Source organism: Tinamus guttatus, unplaced genomic scaffold (assembly GCF_059628265.1).
Source record: "Tinamus guttatus ecotype Peru unplaced genomic scaffold, ASM5962826v1 Tinamus_guttatus_pri_ptg000291l, whole genome shotgun sequence".
Taxonomy (NCBI): Eukaryota; Metazoa; Chordata; class Aves; order Tinamiformes; family Tinamidae; genus Tinamus; species Tinamus guttatus.
The window spans coordinates 2892252-2917200 of record NW_028288825.1 but is presented as its reverse complement, the minus strand read 5'-3'; the positions used below and the strand labels follow the sequence as shown (position 1 = coordinate 2917200).

The 24949-nt window shown below is 44.5% G+C and overlaps 1 protein-coding gene across 1 annotated transcript; it reads left to right on the top strand.

Moving 5' to 3' along the window:
• Window positions 1-12208: 12208 nt before the first annotated feature.
• On the top strand, window positions 12209-24611 carry MEIOB (meiosis specific with OB-fold). Its single transcript, XM_010215269.2, is given in 14 exon segments — window positions 12209-12291; window positions 15391-15414; window positions 15416-15449; window positions 16676-16807; window positions 17586-17658; window positions 18157-18352; window positions 18830-18930; window positions 20452-20504; window positions 20599-20694; window positions 21816-21917; window positions 22335-22488; window positions 22843-23026; window positions 23532-23618; window positions 24458-24611. Coding segments are annotated over 14 exon segments (1434 nt in total). The 5' UTR covers window positions 12209-12222; the 3' UTR covers window positions 24587-24611.
• The last annotated feature ends 338 nt before the right edge of the window (window positions 24612-24949 follow it).

Below are 24949 nucleotides of genomic sequence, written 5' to 3'. Positions count from 1 at the left end.
CTCTCCAGTGCCGGGAGGGAGCTGACTGTTCCTGGGGTTGGATTCCCATTTGTCTGGAGGAGCTGTCCCCTCCGATGTCCCCATGGTGGCACCCGTTGCCACCCCAGTGGCAGGATGTGTTTCCCACATGTGGTGCTCGCGGGCGATGCAAAGATGCTCCCACCACGGAGCGGGATGTGATGTGGGGGCATTGCCACATGCTGCCCCGGGAAGCCCTCGGAGCCGGGAGCTCCGGAGGCCATTGAGCGATCCCGGCGTCGGGAGCGTGGATCCGCGGGGCTGGAAGTGCCCCGTGCGCCGACCCGCTGGGGGTTGGATGTCGGAGCCGCCGGAGCCCCTTGGCGGCTCCGCGTGATGGACTGCGCTCTGCTTGTTTAGGTTTTGTTTCCAGCCACGACATTCGACCAAATTATTCTCCGCCAAGGGCTTTAAAGTTTCCCAAGTGCCTGTGAAAGCCTGGAAACGCTGATAGTGATCCTATTTCCCAGCTGAGTGGCTACATTCAGCCTGAGCCATATTGATATGCAAAACGTTAAGGGTCCTGGGTTTAAAGATGGTTTCTGTCTGCCTCCTGAAAGGGAGCCATACTTTTTTAAAGCCCGGCCCTTTCTAAAGCCGCACAATGCCATATAGACTATGCCATTTAAAGCATCTGAAGCGACCCAAAATGTATTGAAAGCTTGCTTTGCAGACTCATTAAGACTACTCAATAGGTCCTGGCAAATACGGTGCCGGGACTGACCGCACGGATTAAGACTTTTGAAGTGTTACACAAACCCCCTGCTTAAACTAATTGCTGCCCCCCAGCTCCCGAGGTCAAGTATTTGTATTCATTGCCTCGCAGAGGAGCCACTTGTGGGTCTGCCCAGGTGAACCCGCACTTCATTAGATCAGGACAATAAAAGCAGCCCTGGAGAGGGTCGCCTGGGTCTTGCCCTGAGCACACCTGGCCCTGTCCTTGGAGTTGCAGCTCTTGGGGTTGAGGCCCTTGCTCTCAAGGGAGACCATTGCAAAGGGGATGAAGGCCTCCAAACAAGGCTGAGGAGGCTGCTCGCCTGTAGCTTGGTGAACATCTTGGTGGGGCTGATCCGTGGCGGCCAGCTGGGATGGATGGAGCGGAGCTTGCAGGACCAGCTGGGTTTAGATGGATTTCTCTGCTTGCTTTAGCTCAGCAACCATTTCTGTGGGCTTGCAGCTACCGAGACCCTTCTGGAATGATTCTGGAGCCAGTTCCTTGAAGCTAATGGCTATTGGGGCAGATGTAGAGAGTGCAGGGCGTCTGGAAGGTGATTCCCAGAGCAGGAGGGACACAGCGAGGGGATGGTTCCAGGTGGCAGCTCCCGGGCTCCTAGTGAGCAGTGATTGCTTGAAACGTGGGGTGATCTCTCTTCTACAACCTGCTCTAAAGCACCATTGCAAGCTCAGAAAACTGCTGCCATGAATGAAACGAGGCAGCGTCAGCCCATGGTAGCAGTAAAGGGGCGCCGGTGGCATTTCCCTGTGCGTGGGATGAACTAAGGAAGCAGAAGCAGGAAAGATTAACAGCCGATTTCCCCGTTTTTCTCCCTGGTTGCTGCAGTGCCAGTCCCCTCTTGGAGGATCCTCCCGCTGGCCCTGAGCGCGGCCCTTGAGCAGCAGCCCGGCCCGCGGGCTCCGCTTTGAATCCAGCTGCGCTCCCTGTGCACGGAGCACTCCTGCCGTATTCCCCACAGCTGGAAAATGCCCGTGCGGGGAGAGGCAGCCCTAATTGCAACCACGTGCTGCCGGCTCCCTTGTGCGGGGGCAGGAGCGCTCCCAGGTGCCGGCAGCGCCGGGATGGAGGCAGTGGAGCGGGGAGGACGGTGCTGACCGCCCGTCCCGAGGCCATCGCGCTGCCCAACGCGTGCGCCGGGGCGGCTGCGGGGCCGGAGGCTCCGGCTTGCACAGCCGGAGGCTTTTAGGAAAGCAATCGCGCCTTATTGAAGCGATTAACCCGGTGATTTATGTGAGCAACCTGCTGGGATCGCTTCCGCGCGGCGCGGGCGCAGGCCGAGCGCGGCCGCGTTGCCTCTGGGCCGCCTTGGAAGCGGAAGCTGCTCCCGCACACGGACTCCGCTCTTCCCTCCTGCTTTCCCAAGCCTCCCAGGACAGAGCCGCACGAAGCAGCAGCCTTTGGCTTTGGTTAGGAACAACAAGGCCTGGCCTAGCGGCACTTGCTGATTTATAGCAAGGGGAAAACTGACCGGGTGCATTTGAGCTCGGTTGCCCGTGGTTTTTCAGGCCGCGATCCAGCCTGTTGCATGGGGACAAGCTGGTCCTGCAGGGATCCGGCCAGTGCAGCTCCAGAGCCGACCCAAGGGGGTTTTGCCACCCGTTTCTCCATCCCTGGCTGCTGAGGAGCCCCGTGGCACAGAGGGAACGTGCAAGGGGCAGCAGGGGAGCGGGAAGCGCTCCTGGCAGGGAGGGGAATGGGGCTTGTGCAACCGCCAGCCTCTCATTAAGGGAATTTGAAGCACTTTCCCAGACGGGTGCTGTCGCTTTGCCATATTGGAGCAGTTTGGGAGCGAGGATCCCTGCTGCCGGGGCCGATGTGCCTGGTCCACAGCAGAGACGTGCTCCAGAGGGAACCCTTTACCCTCCTGTGCTCCTTCTAGCTGCTCTCTGCTCGCCCCAAGCCTGCCGGAGCCGTTCCCAGCTCTGTCCCACGCGAGGGAGGAAGCGATCCAGCCCCCCTTGCTCTGCTGGTGGAGCTCAGGGACACAGAATTCCCTGCTTTCCGGCAAAGAAGCCCTCAATGGTCCCGTGATCAAAGCCGGGGCTGAGCGCCGGGCTGCTGAATGCCATCGGCCTCCTCCTCCCGCACACAACAGCTTTCCCTGCTGGAAACTCCCCCATCTGTCAACTCCGATGACATGGTGAGTGCCAGGGCTCCCTGCGCTTTTATCCTTGGGAAAAAAAAATCAGGATAAAAGCTAAAATGAAAGTTTAATACTGTAATGCTACGGAGGGCTGGCAAAAAGCCAGGGGAGGAAGAGGCTCGCGGACGGGTCGCAGGTCCCTGTATGGTGCCAGGCTCCCAAAAATGTGTCAACCTCCCGTTTTCTGGGATGTGCCCGGGGACGGGCGGCAGCACCTGTGCCCTGGGCACGGAGCCGCTGCTGGTGCCTCCTGCGCGGGACCGGGAGGGCCAGCAGCCCCGTTCTGCCAAGGCAGCATTATGCAGATTTGCCCTGTTGATTTTTTCCCCCTGGAAAAAGCGCAAGAATGCGCAGAGGCTGAATAAATCCCACAGATATTAACTATGCTAATGGCCAAGCTTCCCCTGCGCCGGGCGGGCACGTCGCGCCTGCCCCTTCGCCCGCGCGCGGCCGCAGCGAGCCAGGGAGCTCCTGGCATTCCTGGCCGTCCCATGTCCCCTGGCACGTCCCCTGGCGCGCCTAGGTACTTCCCCCAGTGCGTCCAGGGTGGAATCTTATTTCCAGAGTGTAAATAACAGCGGGGCATCAGCAGGCACCGAGAGCAGATGTAACTTAGAGCAATAGGCACCCAGGGTAAATTTGGGAGAGGAAGGAAATGGTGCCAGGAGGTAGAAGGGATCTGGAGCTGGAGCCCCGGCAATCCCGGCTATTCCCCCTATGCCACTGTCAGACAGGGGTCCCGGGCATCCTGGCAGCACTGGCTGCTCATGGCACATCCTCCTTGTCTCCCGCTCCAGCGTTTATTTGGCCAGCTGCCCCTGCAGGGCTGTTTTATTCTCTTGAAAATGCGCTAGAGCTCGAATTGTGTGAAAATAGAGTACAACGAACCGGCCGCTTGCTCCGTGCAGGGCCCAGCCCGGCCGCGCGTTCCCCCGCCGCGGTGACGCGGAGGTCCCCACACATCAGCGGCTTTGAAGAGGCCTCGGATCTCGGAGCGGAGGCGTCTCGCTGGGTGATCCTCTGCGCCTGGTTCCCATTTCCTCGAGGAGGAGGTGGGTCTGGAGCCCATTCGGAGCTCGCGCGGGGGGGAAGCGGTGGGAGAAACGAATGACAAGAAGAGCCCTGACACCAGGAGCGCCGCACACCGTTAACCCCCCGACATGGTGATTTCCTGGGAAGCTGCCGCACTGATCCAGCGGCAGCAGCGGGAATGCCGGGCGCGGGGACGAGGAGGATCTGCAGGCTCAGCCCGCGCTCCCGCTGCCGGCCCCGTCCTGCTGGGACACTCCGCGGTGCAATAGGGACCGCGGGGGTTTTGGAGCTGTCGGTGAGCGGCTCACGCAGCCGCAGTCCATCGGCAATGGGGCTGGGGGACACTGCAGGGCCATTGCCACCTGCACTGGACCCTGCTGGGTGGGAACACGTCCCATCCTCTGAGTTCGGCCTTAGTGGCCAAGCTCCCACATTCGTAGGAAGTGCTGGAAGGGAACGGAGACCCAAAGCGGCACCGTAGAGGGGACAAGGGCCTTGTGGGCTCAGCCCCCAGGCAACATCAGTGCATCCACCATGGAGATGACTGTTATGATGGTCCCAACCACCAGAGCTGCTTCAGTTGCTACCAAAAGCCTTGGTAGGAACAGGGAGGGCAAAATCCCAATTCCCCCACCGGATCCGTTTCCCGTCCCCTTCACGGCAGAAGGGCACCGCAGCAGCCGCAGCAGGAAGAAACTCCCTGGAAGGATTTTAAGGAATTCATTTGGCAGGTTTTTAAAGGTAATCTTAGCATGAAGGTGGAGCTGGAACATTTCTGCCTGGCCGGGCCGTTCGCGCCGCGGAGCTGGCAGGAGCAGAGCTGCTGAGCGAGCGAGGAGCCCGCGCTGCCATATGGAGCGCTGCTCTGGCTGGGCGCTAAAGGGAAAACCACGCAGGGCCAGCACTTGGCAGCCCTCCCTGCAGCGACCGCTCGTGTGCGTCGACGCCGCTCGCTGCTGCGGGATCTGGCCCCGGTCATGAAGACGAGCCGTGTTTCTGGCCTCGGTTCAGCAAAGCGCTCACATATGTGCTCAGCGGTGAGTGCACGAGCGGCCCCGGCGACTGCCTGGGGGAAAACTTGTGCTTAAACGCTCCCTTTGCTGGACGTGCATTTTGAGCCGACCTGATTTCCCCCTCTGCTTTGCCAGGGGGGCAGCCCGGTGCCCATGATGGTGGCGCTTGCCGTCCCCATCCCTTTGCATCCCTTCACGCCCATCTCAGATGTTAATTGGAACGGCCAGTTAATTGCGGGGGGCACCGGTGGAGCAGGCGGGAAGAGCGGTGCCCGGAGGGAGCGGAGCCGCAGCCACCGCAGAGCCGGGCCGCACATGGCGCCGCTGGCATCGGACGCGGCGCTTGGCACAGAGAGGAGCCCTGGGGAGGGCAGGAGGGATCTGTGCAGGAAGGGGACACTGGGGGTGGCACGGGCCAGCAGGCCCATATGTTGTTTCCCAGCGGAGAAGAGCAGGGATGAGGGAGGAGGGAATTCACTGAAGCGACAGCCAGGCATTTGGAGATTATTGAGGAAAACTCATTAATGTGTATGTTATGTATAAGCGGTCCATGGGATTTTTACAGAGGTGCTCCAGAGGCCGAGCGGGCAGATGAGCCCAGCAATGCGCTGGGCGCAGGTCACATCTCTACCAGGTGGGAGACGCTTTTGAAGAGGACCCGAACTGCGTGGCGAGGGTCACAAACCCCTTGCTGGGGCCTGGGGAAACGGCGGCCGCTGCTGCATCCCGGGATGCTGCCACATCCCGCACTCCTCCTCCCCAATCCGAGCGCCGCGGCGCTGCGTCGGGACACACTGCGCCTGCAGTTTTTACGCACACAAGTGCCAGTTTCCCCCTGCGTTTCATGAACGGGTAGTCGAGTACATCAGCAAGCCGGGATCACACCAGCGGAGCCTACAGAAAGAAAATAGTAATGTACAGCAATACAGGAACAAACGTAAGGGAACAGAGCAAACTCTTGTTAGATACAAAGCGCCTTGCCAAGTCCCTGGATCTGGATGTAGTTAGAGAGGTGTACAGCATACAGAAAAAGCCTGTAAGGCTTTATTCCAGGGATAAATATTTCCGGGACAAGCTGCTAGGTTGACCTCTAGTGTTCGTTTTCGTAAGGGACGATTTCTCCAGATAGTCCCTTTCTGACCGTGTCCCGAACAGGCTTTGGGGGCAGTTTGGCTTTTCTAATGGAGGAAAATTTCAAGTCTGGAGGCTGTTTCTGGCCGTGACGCTTGCCACCGGCCCGGGGCGCAGCCAGCAGATCCAAGATGTTTTTATGCTGGAAAGTTGGGTTTGGATGGATCATTTGGATTCACTCTGTTCACTGAATTTGTGGTGAGCAAAAAATCTTATTTACTCAGAAATTCCAGTTTTCCCTTACAGCCATTCCCCCATCCGTCTTTGAGAGTTAAATCCTAAGCTTTCTTCCTTACGCTGGGGCATCGTGACAGCGCCTGAGTTTTGGACCTGGCTGGAAGCTAAAGCAGCCGAACAGCACAAGGTCGGGAGTGGTTTCCCCCACTTTTGTTTCTGGAAGACACTTTTCCAATATGTTCTAATTGCTGCTATTGAGTATCGTGTTTCTCAAACTGAAATGCACATATAATTTATTTGGTTTTGGTTTCATTAATTTGAATAGCTGAAAATGTTTGAATGGCAGCCAGGCAATTCTAAATCCTTTTTTTTCCCTCCCAAGCATTCTTCCCCAGTGCTAGGGAGCTGTCATTACAACTATTTTTAATTGTTGGATTTTCTAATTCATGATGTTTTGCTGGAAAATATTCCTCATGAGTTTGCTCATAGAGGGAGGAGGAAATTCTGCTCTTAGGGAAAGTGATGAAAATCCAAGTAATTTCGCTGACCTCATTGAAATTATTTTGGAATTACATGGGGGAGGATTTAATCTCTAAAGCCTGAAGGCTACAACATGGCTTGGAGGCTCCAAAAAGCAGCACTTTTCAGTGCTGCAGATTTGGGCAAGCTGAAGAGCAGGCTGAGGGCTGTAAAGCGGCAGAAAGGCAAAGCCCCATCCTTGGAAAAGGACGGCAGTCTGTGAGCGGAGAGTCAAGCGGAGTGAAGGTGCGTGTCAGTGTTTCCAACAGGGCATTCCTCTAGGATGAACAAATTCCTCTTATTTTGACTTGTTGCAATAGAAAAGACATAGAACAAGATTAATTCCGGGACACGTTTATTTGCAAATGGATTGCTGAAGCTATATAGACTCCTTAATGTTAAGAATTATCTTAGGTTATCTCTGATCACCTTAGATTTCCATTAGGGAGTTTGGGTTTTTGTTAACCCCTGCGATGGCTCCAGGACGTGTCCCCACGCAGGGGCTGGCACTGATGGCTTGCCCTCCTCCTCGGTGTCTGCGAGATGTGACATTTCTGCTGCACCTTCACACTAACGTTACAGGAGGCATTAATTACTCTTGAAATAGGGCTGGATTGAACTTGCTGAGGAATGAAGGGGCATGAAGACCCAAGTGTGGAGCAGGAGGACAGCGGGAGACAGACACCAGCTCCACATGGTGACAGGGAGAGGCTTGGATTAAATATCCATTAATGCACTGAGCACCTGTTGGCTGCATCAGCACCTGCCTTTGCTCAAAATGCCCATCATTACTCCATCAGCACCGCCGCCTCTCATCCAGTTCAGGTATCGGCTAAAGCCACTGAGCACTGAATACCCTTAATAATTTGCTGCTTTTAATGCATTCACTCAGGCCAATTACATAAAATTACAGGTCTGGCCTTTCCATTTTACAGATTCTTTTGGTCCTAAGAATGTATAAATACTATGGGAGTCTACCCAGTAAAAGCTGTGGGCAGCATAAAACACAGAGCAAACATTTGGATGTGCTGGAGCTTAGAAGATCCTTTTGAAGATAAGACTGTCTCAAATGCCCCTACTTTTGTCGAGCTCAGCCCCTGCATGCAAACAATACTCACCGTTACATAACAAATTGCTAAGCGAATTACAAAATGCCATTTGCACTCCTTGACCATACTGATGAATGTAATTTAAATAAATCCATTCAGGAAGACCTAATTAGCAGGGCCCATTCAATTTGCAGCTGTGGATGGGAAGTCTGCTAATCACAGGCTGGAGCCAGCAGAGCACTAAGCACTGCCCAAGTGCCTGCGAGTTAAAATCACTCAGATCTTTTCGGTAATCCAAGTGCTAGAACAGGAAAATAGTGACTTTATTTGGTCGCCCTCCTTGGAGGGGTTGGCGCTGGTTCTGGAGCAGTTTTTGAGGAACTCTTGTTTTTGTATTTATACATTTATTTATACATATTATAGTATTTATAGTAGTAATCCCTAACTTGAAGAAGCTGTTGATATTGCAAATACATTCAGGGGAGGGTGGTTGTTTATTATAAGCACCAATAAGGAGGTTATTTGTCAGCAGTTGCCTATGGGGTCCACTTTGTTGACTGTCCCCTGGGGTGCCCCGTGCTATAGGAATGACAAAATTCATCCTTGTGGGACAGGTAAGCCGAACAAATTCCCCTCTCAGCATTTGCAAGTCTGGAATTCGGCATCTTGTCGCGTCTCCCGGCGAAACGGCCCCGTTCTCACGTTCGGCGCCTTTGTGCCTCGGGCCGGCCGGGCGCAGCTCCGCGCCATGCGATCCTTCCCTGCCCTTCCTCCCACGGAGACGCTCCCGATAACATCTTCCTCGCGGCAGCTATCATGGGAAAGCAAAACACGGCTTTCTTCGCCACGGAGGCCTGCGGAAAATGGGAGCGGGAAGCAAACCACAAGGCAAAACCACCCCGTCATTAGGCGGCTATTGAGGCCGCGGTCGCGCCGGCGTGGGGCACAACAGCACCCTTGTTCTAGCGGCTTTGAAACCGCACAAAGCCCCCGGCCGCCTCGGGTTTCACCTGCCCTGGTGTCTGCGACGCGAGAAGAGCTAAAATGGGACAAAACCCAAGGAAATGGGGTCTGTGCTGGCCGGGAGCGAGGGCCCCTCGCTCGGCGCAGCAAACTGAAGTTATAAAGGTGCTCGTGTCCCACCAAAAACTTCCCAAGATGTTAGACCAAGTTGAGCTTCACAAGCCCACATGTTTTGATCTGCTTTTACCTCCCTCTGTAGCCATGGAGATGCTGCAGACCTCATTTTGGGGAGTTTTCCTTATTTTTTTACGTTGCAGTCATGGTGGTAAGAAGGATATTTGGGTCTCTCCGAGCATTTTCCGCAAGCCCTCCTTCCCGCTTGATTGGAAATCCATCAGCACGCTAATTAGCTTCTCTTTGTTCATTAGCTTGATGTAATTAACGCAACAGGATTAAGAAAGAAATGATCATGTGTTTGGTCTATTTATTGGGGACTTCCAACCTAGGGAACAGAGTCCTGCATCATACTGCCTAAAGGTGACCTAAAAACATCCCCGGGCTGTCAGCTCCCCGGCATGCCGTTTGTCATCAGCACAGCATAATTATTGGGGACTTTACCGACCCAATAAATACGAGAGTGCAGGCGGTATCCATTTTCAGCTGCTTAATTGAAGAAATGAAAGATCCTGTAAGACAGAGTCAACACAGAGAATTTGTCAGGTTACACTAAAAACTTCGATAGTCTTGACCTTGAGGTCATAACAAATCATGGATCGGGAGTAAAAAAAATGACAGTGCAGAAGCAAAGAGTATTGACTTTTTTCTTTGAATAATTTTATATGCAACATAAGCAGACAAAATGGCCTGCTCCAGCCTTCATCATGGACTGAAAAAAAGGAGTCTGTGATCAAATCAATACAAATAATGTCTTAAAAGATAAATTTTAATTCATTTGTGAAATATAGGCAGCTTTTTAAAAATATATATTTTTCTTCTTCTTGGCATTTCAAAAAAAAAAAAAAAAAACAAGTAGGGAATGGTCATTCCAGAGCTTTCCAAAATTTGCTGAGATCTTAACGTGATGTAGACTGACTCGTAAAGGGTAACTAGAGGCAGGAGGACCAGGTCCAACCCCCAGATCCCAATGTTTTATATAAATCTGCAAAGCTAAACTCGGACCCCGACTGCAGAGCCCACATGCAACGCGTCGAAGAAACCCAGGCTGATGGTGCTGGGCTTCAGATTGATCCTTCTGGGGCGAGCCCTGTTGTTTATTTATGTGGAAGCCTTTACATGAATATTCTGTATTTCTTTTGGTTTTGGCTTGTGTTTGGTGGCATTCAGAGGGGGAAAACGCATGTTGTGCAATTAAAAACACCCCTTGCCTCATGAAAACTGCCTCTTTCCCTGCCTCTGGCATGGCGTCCTTCCTCTGACCGCCCTCCCTCACGGTACAACCAATATCCTGTGCACGTGTGTGGTCACACACTGCCTGGTGCACAGCTTGCCACACCTGCACACCCTGACTGACACAGGCACACCCTGACTGACACCCTTGACCGACACAGGTACACCCTGACGCACACCCTGACGCCCTCACCCCCGCGCAGCCCCTTTAAGCAGGGGGCGAAGCCATTTCCCGCCCGCGCCGCCATTTTGTCCCTCCGCCCCAAGCTGCCAGCTCCTCCCTTTGGGATTTTCCCTCCCCTTTGGGGTTTTCCCTCTCCTTTTGGGCTTCCTCTCCCCGCCCTTGGGCTCCTGTTTTTCCCTCCGCCCTGGGCTGCAGGTGGGGCTGGGTGTGAGGGCTTCCCGGTGCCCATCAACCCTTAGGGTGCTGCCTCCCTGCCTGCAAGTGAGGGGTTGGACAGTAAATGGCAGCGCATGCAAGTCTCTGTGGTTGGGGACCTTGGGGACACAGGCTCACCAGTGCTAATTAGTGGCTGGAGATGGGTTGATGATGTGATTATGCCATGTGTTTCATATCTATCTTTATTGTGACTGTGATGTTGTCCTTTCAGGGAAAGGGCTGATCCTGGATGGTGCTGAGAGAACATTCCCTCAGATGCCCTTGAAGGGCCGCGCTGCTGCCTTGAGGAGAGGATAAGTGTGTGGTACCGAGGGATGCTGCAGCTGCTGCAGCCTGGGCCTGTAGCATTTTAAGCCTTTAGTTGCCTTCTTTTATATTCCTCTGATAAATGTGTTTCCAGACTTATTTTCTTTAACCTAATTCAGCTGTGGCATGAGGCAAATAATTTAGCAATACTCCTTTTGAGTCAAGAGTATTGGCATGCCTCAGAGGGATAGCTGAGGGTGACCCTTCTTATATAAATGAAAGTTCTTCTGTGTCATGGAAGCAAGTTTGAGGGCCACAATGTTGAATACTTCTTATAAAATGAATAAGATATCTTCCTTGAGGGCTTTAAGTTCCATTTTAGAGAACTTGCTTGCCTTTTCAGATAACTGCTTATTGCATTTAAAAGTGTAGACCGCTGTCTACTTAGTTGCCAGAGTCTGTGACAGATTGTTGCATTAATGCCTAACAAATGGTTAAAAGCTCTCATATGAGGTACCAGATATAGGATAGCTCAAATAATTTCAGACTTTTGTTTGTTTGAAACAAATGCCCTCTGAAAAATGTCAGCAGTTTTTCAATATTAGCTTATTAAGATTTGGACAACTTGATGCTCCTTGTTACAAAAAGTAGAACCTGACTTCTATTTGCTAAATATCCCTAATGTCTCAGCACACTCATAGAATTGAAATACTGAAATAATAAAAGGTATTCAGAGAAGCTAACAAAGCTCCTATGGCCCAACTTTGACATCCATAGAGGACCTGGGTGTGCGGTAGCTCACAGCAAAGACTAAGGCTAATCACTAAGGCTATACTGGCAGTCTGAAAATAATTGACTTTTTTTTTTTTTATTAAAACTTTTTTCTATTTCTGAGGAAAGGATGGACTCGCATTTTAAAGCAGTTTAATATTAAGCTGCAAAACTCGATTAAGCCTGCAACTTGACACTTTTTATTCCCCATGCAAATGGCCTTTTGTATATGAACTGTCTCATTAAATTCAGTTGGACTTTCTAGAAGGTGATGGAGAAGAGGAGAGAGTGGATAAATATTTTTCAGAAGCTGTTGCTTCTGAAAATGGCTAATAGTCATTTAAGACTAAGATAGATCCCGGACACGTATTTAAGAAGCATAGACAGAATAGTAAAATGGTAGCTCTTATGTATCCAACACAGGCAATAAGGAATTTGCTACTTAAGAAGGCTTGATATGTTCTTTTTAGAAGAAACATTGCACTGTATATGCCAAAGCATTTATGTTTTTAAAAATAACTTGTTATTTTAGCTACGAGTAGTTTTAAGTGATTTGTTATGTTTTTTGTTTGTTTGTTTTTAAATCTAAGTTAGTTTTCTCCAATTACAGATAAAGAATGGCTTATTTCAGTTCAACGCAGGACTTTGTTGCACTTTCAGATCTGCATCCAAATCTTGCTCGTCCTGTAGGTCTCAGTGACATGGTGCTTTTGTTCTCAAATGAAACTGTATATGACTGTATTATATTACTGCAGAATTATGTAATTGACATGCATTTAGATACTAATAGCATTAGTATAATTGTTAGATATAAACTACCTTCCCTTCTTTGTGCATAAACTAGCAAAATGAAAATTGATGCTGCTGTTGTCCATAGTATGTGGATACCACAACTATAGATATTGACTGGACAATTCAAGGTCTGAAAGTATCAGAGACTTCTTTGTAATGTTTTAAATGAGTGCTGAATTAGTAAAGACATGTTCAGAGTCAGCATTATGTAGCCACAATACATCTGTAGCCTACAATAGTCTTTCGGAGCAAGCTATGAACATAAGGCCCAATCCTGCAGTCTTTACTTGTGTGCTCAATCCCACCGAAGGAAATAACGTAGGCCTTAATTATTCAAACAAAACACTCATCAAATATGATGGTGTTCTGACTACATTTATAAAAACCCTTCGCATATCAAAAGGGATTTTTTCTTTATTTGGAACAAAAATAAGGCTATACAGTTGTCAGGCTAGAGGGAGCTGAGAATTTCCTTATGGGAGCATAGGAGAGTAGAATGAAAGTCAAATTTTAAACTTAGAAAATTACAAGGAGTGATCTTGACAAAAGGCAAAATTTAATACTTGTTAGTGTTATGTTTGGATATGCATGGGTGCATATGTATTAAATTATGTTGTTATTGTCCTGATTTGAGTGAGCATTATCTTCACTAGAATGGGAGTTGGAGGTGCACTGTTAAACACAGTATTTTTTTTTCCCTCGTTTGGATTTTAGATTCAAAATAGGAATCTCGGGGCCCCAAACTTTTCATTCTTTGCTCTTCAAGGTTATGTTTTAGCGTGGGAGGGGGGCTATGTTGTTCTCCCCGCCGCAGCGTTTCCCACCCTTGTGCAGCCGCCGATGGTAACGTGTTTTTGAAGCGTTCGGAGATGCCGGAGCCGGGAGAACAAAACGAGGAGGCTGCATTTCCACATGGCTGCACCGCAAGCCGCGGGGCCGCGTTATAACCGTATCCCTCCATACAACTTGAAGGAGATGCACAAAGTGGGGCTGTATGGCCCACGGAAGTCCTAATGCCTTGTAAAGAGAGTTGAAAACAAGGAATTTTCCTGTTCCCACAGCTTTATCTTTGGGGGGGGGGCGTGCAACTTGGCACTTTATTCTCATTTATTTTCAACAAGGACACAAAAATCACAGAGAAGGGATGACTGAGGAGAGGGAGTTTTATACACACAATAAGATTATATATCCTTTCCAACTTTCCACAAACTTGTGGTTTTCAGGAAAGTTCAGTTAATTCACAGTTGTTCCCAAATACAGTGACCCATTAACTTGGTTAAAATATTTAATTATACAAAAAAACTAAGTGAATATTGCAATTAGCAACACCTAAGAAATACTTTTGTATAAGAGCAGCTCCCTGGTTTCTGGTGGTAGATCAATCCGTACGTATTTCAGAGGATAAAATAGTTGAGTACACATCATTCTAACTATCCGAATGCCATAGTATTTATTTTGCACTTTATTTTTAAAAAGCTGAAATAGATTAAAGTCTCAGACGTTTGCAGTGTCCTAGTGTGTAGCCTCGTGATTTGGTTGAGTAGTTTTAAGCAATGCTCTTGCCAAAAAAGGCAATATGGCCTAGACTCTCGTCCCAAGCACGTGTCCCACTGCTCCTCTTGGGGTGGAACGGGTGCTTGTGTAGTTGCAGAATAAGCTGATCAAGGAAAAGATCTCCCTGAAAGCTTTTCTACCTCCTGCCCTCCAGAAATAGTTTTTAGCTAGATCACTTCCTTCAGCCGCTGTGCCTTGCTGGCTTGGTGCAGACTCAAAGGAGATAAATATATTTACAGCAGGGAAACGGGAGATCTTCTCTTTTGGAAACTGCAGATTTAGATCAGCTTAATTCATGTGCAATGTCATCCTAACTTTCAGTTCTTCTGCCAGTGGGGAGATAGAGGGTGTGTTGCAATCTGCTTTAATTGAAAGGAACTTTTTGCTTAAGAAATAAAACCAAAAGAAAAAAAAAAAAAGACCTAAAACCAGAATCTAAATCACTATATGTTGCTGACAGATGGGAAGTACTTTACTGAAGAAGGATTCAAAGAACTACTTTATACTTTTGTACATGTATGTCTTTTTAATGAATTCAGCCAGTTCACTATGAGACAAGACAGCTACCTTGCTCCATCTAGTGACTGAGAGCAAGCTGGGAACAGGGGGAAGTCTAATTTTTGAGCACACTTGAATGCAGCACATCTTCAGGGAGTGAGTTGGGTTGCTCTGCTTTTGTGAATGGGTATAAAATTCAGTCTGTGATGATTATTAAATGCCTAAAACTGTACCTGACTTTTGTGATTCCCTTGCTGGAACAAGGAAATGAGCAAATACTGCAAGTGTGTCCATGAAGTGGAAGAGACACGGAGCCCTTCATTTATTTCTGTACTACACAATATATGCATTATGCCCCCTGGAAGGATCGTGGGAATTTAGAACAATTAGGGTAACCTGATGAGAGAATACATTTAAGATACTTTCCTCTTTCACAAACTAGTGTCTCCACCGGCTCAGGACTTTGTCTCTCCATTGCTGTATTTATTGCAGTATTGGCAATATTGGATTCCCCTGTGCAGTTTCCTAGAGCTCAGGAAACCTGGACACTCAAATTTGAAATTAATCCTATGCAGACTTTTTCATAGTAGATTTACGGAGATCTGAGCCCTGTATAGAGAGCAGGAAAGGACCTTAAGCATTTTCGCCTGCTTGTCCTAGAACAGCCTGCTGAATGCCCTAGAACAGCCAAAACTGAATGTTTTGGGGGTAGAACTTGGTATCTTCCATTGTATTTTAATGTTTTTAATAGTCACTTTTTAAACATTGAATGTTTTTGTTTTTAGCTCTTAGTTCATAAGGTATTGTGGAATAAATAGATTAAATTATTGACCAGTTAGAAATATGTTTGTTATCATCAGTAGAGTACAAGTCCATGAAATCTAATTTATCATCTACATCTGTGTTTAATATTTGTATTCTCTTATCTTTTTATTTTTCAGAATGTAATCGGTGTGGTTATTGGCAAAAACAGATGTCAGAGGCTTTCCAAACAGAAAAAGTAGAGTCCTTTTTAAGTGTATTTATTTCATTTTCTTACGCGTGTAGTTTTGGCATGTATAACTGAATTCAATATTAAATGATAAGCAGACTTCTTACTGCAAAAATGTGTAGATAGAAATGTGCAAAAATATTTGTGAGCCAGGAAAGGAAAAGTTGAGATAGAGGAGCAGCATTAGTTTGGGCAAACCTTATCACTGTAGAATTTGTTTGAAAAACTCCAGCATGAAATGTTTCAGATTCAGATTTTGTAACTCAGCCTCCGGATCTGAAAAAGTGATGGTACCATTTGAACACATATTTAATACAAATACTTATGGATTTGATTCCAGCCTCTTCATATTCTTTCCTAAACCAGGAATCTGAAGGGGATTTTTTGAGGAGTGAAACAACAAAGTTAATTTCTGGTCTGAGTAGCATCAGATTCATTCCCTAAAGAAAAAAAATGGGAGTAATTATTGTTAATTGTGTCATCTGAAATCCTACATTGATATAATTAGAAACTGAAGCTGTGCCTATATGGAGCTCACTATATAATTTTAATTGGTAACTAGAAAATAATAATTTGAATAATAAAGTATGATCCATAGAAGGCTTTTTTTATTGGTAAACTTTTCATAGGGTCAGAAACACTTTGTTTTATTCTGTAAAATCCCATCATACTGTCTAGACAGTGATATGTCTAGAGATGTGATCACCATGTTCTTTCCATACACGAGCATGGCAGTGTAAAGATGGCCTGCATACCAGAAAAATTGGCTGAATACATGCATTTTTTTCATATTGTTCTCTTATTTCTTGTTGCTGTTTAAATATATGTCCTTGTATATGATAATGGTCTGCTCTGTATTAAGCATTATACAGGTGTTTTATTTCTCTGGCATTAGGTCTCTAAGTTTATATGATGCTGCCTAAAGTTAAGTTAAATACATATATATAAATGTGTATATATGATTATATATATATACACACACACACACACACACATCAATGAAGTAATACAGGTACAACCGTGTCATGAATTGCAGTGGTCTCCATTCATGAAAACCAATGTGTTTACTGAAAAATTTGCTGACCTCTAGTGGTGTTACCAGCATGTGGGTAGCATGTTGTTTAACACTTTTAATTTATGGCAAAATCTAGCTTCCTAATAATAGCTTTATTACATATTCTAGATTAAAACCAAGCTGTGCTAATGAATTTTAATAGCACTGTTTCTTTTTGCAGACATTGGATCTGAAAGATACACCTTCAGTTTTACTATTCGTGATTCACCAACTTATTTTATAAATGTAAATTCTTGGGGCAGAGAAGAATATATTAGATCCCTTTCAGAAAGTTTCAGAGTTGGTGACTGTGGTAAGTTGGAGTTTATTCTTAACATGTTTCTGTTTAATGTGTCTTTTTTTCAGTAAATCACTGTTACGTGTTTGTGGTTTTACTGTATTTTTCTCTGAGGACTCAAAAAACAGCCTAATTGGAAACAAGTTCTTCAGTTAAGTATAAAAAGGAAGGAAAAAGATTTCTAGAATTTAGATGCAAAACCAGAAAATATGTCATCAAAAAAACTCTATATAAATCCTCTGAATCCTGCCACTCAGAGCTTATATATGGTTAACTGATCTAACTTCTTACATTATATTGAGTTCTTATAATTTGTGAAAAATATTGTTAATTAATTCAGTGTTTATGCCTTCAGTTAATTATTATGAATGTTTAGAAAGATTTAACAAAAATACACTAGTCCTGTATTTATTTACAGTCTCTACTTTTAGCTCTCTTAAAAAAAAAATCTGCTGTCCATAGATGTTGGCCCAGAGATGTTGGACGAACTCATAACTATAAAGAATTTCTATATTAGAACTGTGTCACTTTGTTTCCATTAAATGTTTTGAGGATTCCTGTGGGACATCGGTTATAATGTCAGCTGTCTGAACAGATGTGTTTTTCATTGTGAAAACACTTAGCAGTAGTTATTGCCTGCATGCACGCACACGCACACATATTTTTTTCCTATCCAACCTGGAAAATGAGCATTATGTAGAGCTGCTTCTCTTTGCCTCTCTCTCTCTGTGTGTGTGTGTGCGTTATATATATACTCCATTTTCTAATGTTACTTATCCATGTTTTGTTTTAGTTGCAATTGAAAATCCTTTGGTTCAGACAAAGGAAGCAGAAAGGGAAGAAAAGTTCAACCCTGTAACTCCTAGGTAAACTTAAAGCACTGGCTGGTAGCTCTTTCCAAAAACATCACACACAGTTTTCTCTAATTCTCAGCTGGCTGCTGAATGGTGCCATCTTGTTTAGAAGCCAGGTAGTATCAAATGATGTTTGTGACTCTACTGTCCTATTGCTGATGTAACTCAGCATTTTGCAAATGTGGTATTATGTGGATTCCATACAACAAAGTGAAAGTTACTTGATAAGGGCTGAAAGACTTATAAATATGTATTTTGTACACTGCTAGCAATGTGTGTTCTTTTTCAATAGTAATCAAGTATAATGTGTACAATAATTATTTTTTCTTAAGAGGAAAATAGTAATTTTACAAATTTATAAACAAATTCATTTTTTTCAGTAAATGTAGTGCAAATCATAAAGAAAAAGTAGCTGTTCTGTTTTCATGTGAACTGAATTCATATTTTGCACTTTGTAAATTGGTAAGTGAAATGTTAATTGATGTCATTTATTTTGTATATACTATCTAGTTGCTACAAACTATTGATCAGTGAAAATCACTCCATGGTCAAAACTTGTTCTGCCTATGAAATGGACACCAAGCTGCTTTCTCTGTTGCATCTGCCTGTCAAGGACCCTCAGGATTATTATTCCCTGGGCGACATCGTTGCAAATGGACAAAGCCTCAATGGAAGGATCCTTAATGTACTTGCAGCCGTAATGTCAGTAAGTTAAAGGGCCACAAGAGAATAAACAGTTTTTTCTCAAATGTAGTGTCAGTAACTTAATTGACTTAAGCATGAATATGGATTTCTGGATTCATAGTGGACAAGAATTACTATTTTCTGTTTGTTTGTTTAGATTAGCAATCACTTTGGTTCAGCTGAATAACCACACAAGTTACTGAAAAGTTTCATAAACAAGAGCAGGGGAAAATGAAGGAACTAGAAATGTCCTAGATTAGTTATCTTTTTGAAATCATGTGTAGCAAGCAGCATTCTACATAGTCAGGTTTGCACTGGAAACCTTGCATATATGTAAGGTTTTCACGTGTCCCTTTCTCTTAAAGTAAAATTACTGTCAAACTTCCTTCTTTTTGTGGAGAATAGGGCTTTTTCCCAGGTATTTTTTTTCTAGCTTATCACTTCTAAAGAATGTTTAGCAGAATAGAGGAAAAGTAACTGCTTGTCTTACTCTTTAAAGGTTGGGGAGCCAAAGTATTTTGTCACTCCAGACAAACGAAAAGGTCAGAGGTGTGAAGTAAAGCTGTTTGATGAGACAGAGATGTCTTTTCCAATAGTATGGTAAAATGTATTTTAAATTACTAAAATACACCAATTAATGCAAGAGTAGGTAAAGAAATAATATTTAAACGATTGATATAATGTCAGGTTTTTTGATTAATGATATAATTTGGGGTTTTTTTGGATGGCTACTGTGATAAGGCAGCAATATTGATCAAACCGAGACTTAAAAAAGATTCAGTAGAAAGGTCTTGGTTATATCGCCCCTCTATAAGACAGCTAGCTCATGGATGGCAAAATGAAGCATAATTCCAAATGGATTATAAGTATGGCCAACGATACGGATAAATGAACGAGTTCTTTGTTTGCCCAGGGCCGTCTGTGTTTTGCACACAGCTGCAGGGCTGGTTTCTTTGGTAAATGCAAGGCTTATCTGCCTGCAAGGCTCTGAGGTAGTCAGTGCTTGCTGGCTGCAATGAACTTTGTTCCCTAAATGCAGATAACGAGATAGCATTGCCTGTTGGAATTATAGAACTGTGTTATGGATCAGTGTAGTGTTTAACACAATTTCTGCATGTGAATGTTACTAAGTATGGGTACTACGTGCAGTGTTCAAATCCTTGAGCTGCCCCCGTATGAATTTGGAGCCATGCTGATGAGATACGTTTCTGTCAGTGCTGCTCCGCGGTGACAGGGCTGTGTATGTGAGGAGTTCTCGAAAGCAGACAACAGGCAGTGCTGGGTCAGCAATGCCTCTTGCTCATGGAGCTATGGGTAGAGGCAAAGATTCAGGAAATTCTTAAGCAAAGGTGATGGTGTGAGGATATTTCAGAGACCCAGCAAGGAGATGAGTGGGCAATGCTAGATGGATTTAAAAAAAAACTCAAAACAAATGAATAAAAACCTTAAAATGTCTTTTCTAAGGGAAAAAAAAAAAAAAAAGCTTTGGGAGTTTTCAGCCATCCTTCCACCTTCCAAACTTATAAGGAAGTGTGAATGAGGTTTGTCAAGGGACATAACCATCAAGCTATCGTTTTTGAGGGACATCACCAACCTCAGGCTAGTTTAACCACGCACAGTTGCAAGGATTGCAGGGTCAGAAAGCTGGCTGGGCATTTGGATTAGTGATCAGCTAATCAGCTTGTTCCTGCAGAAAAGCCTCAGCTGATAAGCAGTTATTTTTTACTCTGATTTGTTCTAGTTAGATTTTTTTTTCCCTCAAAGCTCTGAAATAGACATGTTATTTTTCCAGGTATGGGCTGCATTCAATCGTTTTGAACAACCTCACAGCGCTGTATTTTATCCTGCATGGAATCATCTAGGGACTGTATTAGATCAGCTGTACATTCATAGCAACTGGGCTGCAAACTAGACGTCTTTGGGTATCCACATTTCAGTTGAATGTACATGTAACAAGGGGATAGTGTCCCCTTTGACCAATTAATTATACCTGTATGATTTAGTAATTTGAAGGCAGAGGAGATAAATGCTCCTTAGTGGCATTATTATATGTATTATTTTTCACATATGTTCATGGCTGTTTCAAAATGTTTTGACTGACTAGCTTTTTTGTTAATTTAGTTGGGATAATGAATCTATCCAGCTTGCACAAAGTTGGATCCCGCAAGAAACAGGTATGATTTTCTGATCTTGATATTTTTACTATTATTTGTAGTTCTTAATGTGATACCTGCTTTAAAGTAACATGAAATTTGTTTTTGTGCCTAGTAATCTTTGCATCGGATGTGAGAATAAATTTTGACAAATTTAGGAACTGTATGACTGCCACTGTGATATCAAAAACCATTATTACAACTAATCCAGGTAAGATCTGTTAAATATTTTTGCTGCAATGCATGAATGAGTCAACTGGAGGTCTGATCTGTTCTCTGCCTGCCTCACACAGCTCCCTGCTTCTTGCCTGTCTCCATTTGAGCTTTTGTTTTGTTTCCTCAGTTGGGTCTGGAACACAAATGTAATACCTTTTAGGTTAAATACATGCATCAGATTCAATCTTCAAAATTTTATGTGCATCTTTTGTGATCCTAACAATAACTGTGTGTCTTTGAAAATGCAGAATTTGGCCAGCCATATCTGTTTATATAGACGTATAAAATTCCATTTATCTTAGGCTAATCTCATAATAGCTGTCTGCTTATGAGTCACCTTCAGCCTTTGGCAACACTTTCTGGAGATAGCAGTTATCAGAAGAAGAGAACGGCCATAGTTCAAGCAGAAAGTGATTATTTACTTGATGTTCCCCTTCAACTTTTTAACAGCTTGTTTCCCAAGGAGCTGTTCACAACCCAATGCACTTGTACCATGTGTGGCTCAGTTACTGCTGTGTGCAACTTAAAGATTCCTAGTCTATTTAGTCATTCCTTGTATAGAAATAACTCCAAATTTCTGATCACCCCTTCTTTGGGCACCTTTTCTAGTTCTCCTATATCCCTTTTTCAAATGGGCAAACTGGAATGGCACAGCCTGTTCAAGATATGGGTGTGCAATTGTCTCATATGGTGCAACCATTCATTTACGGATCCCAGGTGGGCAGGCTTGGACCAGCCTTCAGATATTCCAGTAAGCTGGTCCAAAGCTCTCCCTCAGCTTTCCCAAGTTCTGTGAGCTGGCAGAAGGATGCATCATTGATACCTTGGCCCATACTACAGAAGGGGCGGTCAGTTCCTCAATGACCAGTGCTTTTGCCTTCCTGCTTTCTGTTCTGTGCTCTCTAAGCCTTTCTTGTGCATTCCTTGTAGGACTGGTGGTTAGAGAGGAGGAGGGAAAAAAGGAGAGAGAGAGAAAAGAAAAGCATTGCTTGGCTAATTGCAATAGACATGATGTTGGTACTGGTAGAATTAAAAAAAAAAAAGAAAAAAAAAGTTGTAGAATAGAATTATTTTATCATTTTGGCAAGTTAAGAGATGTTTGTATGTTTTTTTCAGACACAGCAGAAGCAAGTATGCTCTTCAGCTTCCTAAAAGAGAGTGCACAATCAGGAGCTTTGCACAATAAAATGGAGGAGCAATCAAAAGAATTCCCCAACTGTGAGTGAGGATCTAGGTGCTTTCATTTCACACAATGATATGGTGCTCTATTGTGGTGCACTTGAAATTTCATTTTCTTATTCCTTGTGTTTATAGAGAAAAAGAAAAGGTATTTTCTGTCTGAATACTTAGCTTGAACTCCTACTGGTCTACCTGTAATACTATCAGTTATGAATCTGCAGGCTTTGTGCTTGTGCCATCCTGCAGCTTGTCTGACTATTCTGTGTGGCTTGAGTAAATAATAAAAAAAAGGAAAGGGAAATTTTTGTTAAAAAAGCATTTTGGAGAGCATATAAGGAGCGCATCTTTTTTTTCATCCCCAGATCATAGCTGTGCTCCAAAAGAAAAGTGCTTTTGTTGTTGCTGCTATTTTGTGCAGTTCCTTAGACACAGTTAACATGTCACTTTAACTTTTAGTGGAGAGTATAGTTGATGTTTATACTGTGGAAGAGCTGAAAGCAAAAGCTTTACAAAATGATGGGAAACTTGCGCCCATCTATGGCATTATTTATGGCTGCATTTCTACACTGGACATTGATAATGATGCATCTAAAATTATTCGCAAAAGATGGTAAGCAGCTGCTTGTTTTCAATTTGTATTAAAATGTTTTATCCTATCCTCCCCCTGACCCAAATTAGATTGAACAATATTTTAGTCTAGGTCCAGAAAAGAAATAGTAAGATGGCTCTGGGTAATGCTCTGTGAGCATCTGTTGTGTAGTTTCAGGAGGAGCAGCTGAGTTTTTGAAGGACTTGCTCTTTCTGGTCCCATGGGAGTGAAGAAAGAGACCATTTTGTCTTAGGTGGGCTTTGAGTGTAGAACATGAAGAATTTTGTCAGAGTCCCTTGGGAAACAGTGAATTCTAGAAAACAGTTTCAAACAACGAGCGACTGCCCGTGCGCTTTAACCGCCTGTGTCCCTCAGCTCAGCGTGCCGTTGTGCGGTGAACGAGGCGACAAACACGTGTGCGTTCTGTGGTGGCCTCTCTGCAGACCCCAAGGCAACTTTCACGAGCTTCGACATCCTCGTCGACGTGTCCGACCACTCGGGCACTCTTTCCTCCTGTTACCTGTCCGACTGCGTCGCTGAGGAGGCGCTGGGCTGCACGGTAAGTCACAGCCAATTAGTTCTGTCTCGTTCTGATCTGAGCTGCGAAGCCTGATGAAAATTACGACTATATCTAAATGTTCTCCACATGTATGTGTATACATACACTGTTTTAAAATATGGTGTATGTATGAATACATATATTGTATATATTCATATGCACACACATATACACTTTTAAGTAGTCAAAATTAAGAGTCACTAGATGCTGATACGAGGAAACATGACAAATACAAGTGCAAATAGCCTATTAAGAATACCATTTTATTTTAATTAACATGAGAACATAGTTGATATTCCTAACTTTGATTCTCAAGAACCCTGCAATTTATTGTAATCAACCTGTCTGTCGTGGTCTGTATATCCCACCAATTCCTATGCTGTAAGAAAAAATAATCGCATTTAAAAATGCATTAAAATGAGTAGGATGTTCTCCTCCTCAATGTTTTGGAGATTTTTACAGCTCTGTGTAGAAAAAATGTTCTGTGGTATCATGTCCTTAATAGGTCCATGACTTCCTAACTCTAACAGAAGACAAGAAGACTGCACTGAAATGGCACCTTCTTTTGGAACGAAGCAAGATTTATTTTAAAGTTAGTATTTAATATTAAACTAAAAAAATGGATGTTTCCAATTAGGCAGAATAATTACTATTGAAAAATTGCATTTCAGTTCTACTGAATTTTTTAAAATAAGCTTTAATTATTGTACATATTCTGAATATTCCAAGCAAATATTATTTTAACATAATTTCAACACCAGATGGTATCTCTGCAGGATCAGATTTGCAGGCCCCTTTCAGGAAAACTACCAAAGACACAGACAGCTCCTGGTCAATACTGATTAAGGCAATGATGTTGCAAGAACTTGTATAAAATGAAATCACTGATTTCTAGAACCGTAGGGCTATAATGGTCAAAGCTAAAAGTATCTGCAAGAATAATGCTTAGTTGATATTTTTAACATGTATTTATTATTTAGTTACCTGTATTTGTCCTTGACTTGTACTTTTGGAGATATATTGAGGTATTACTATAACCTGCACTCGTTCTTCAAGTGCAACAGTATTAGATTCACATACCTGGACAAACTGCCAAAAGATCTGCTATTATTTGCAATATTCTTGATTTCTTAAGTTTGTTTTCTCCTCGACACTTTACACTGATCAGAATTCTTTTTTTTTTTAAATCTACCCTTCTTAACAGAATTATTCTTACTCTTCCATCTCCTTTGTTCCTATTTCCAGTAAAACTGAAAACATTTTGCTTCAGTAATGACAGGTTTATAACATTAAATATGTATATTTATGTAAAAATAATATAAAATATGTATAACCACATCTGTCAATTAAACATGCTTTGTGATGTTTGTAAATATGAAATTTCAAAGTGCTTTACAGTAACAAAACCAAAGAACTTTAATTATTTTACAGCTTATTTTGTCACCCGGTTGGAGAACAGGACTGAAAGTGAATGTACTGTCATGCAAACTGGCAGACCCTGCAGAGGCAAGTCAGAGCTTGTTGCAAAAGGGAAAAAGATTACACTACATGGCTTCTTAATAGCTGGGGCAATTTAAAAAAAAAGTTTTCTTTCTTCATTGTGTTATTAGAGACAGAATGCTGTTGTCGCTGGATTTTGCTAAGATCATAAGGAGGGAGTATAATCCCGATAAGCGGCCATCTGCATTGATCTTTTTAGATAATTGTACTTTAAAACCTCACTAGGGCCTTAGCTGAAGAAAAGTTAATTCTACTAAATTAACTCTTTATATTTGGGAAGCTTTTTACATTCAGTTTAGAAAGCATTTGGAAAATTCAGAAATATCCAGTAGTACAAGGCAGATCTCTTGAGCTTCCCTGTTCTGTGTCAGTTCTGCAAATAAAGCCCCGTGCTCAACCGCTCCCTGTGTTCGTGGTGCGTCC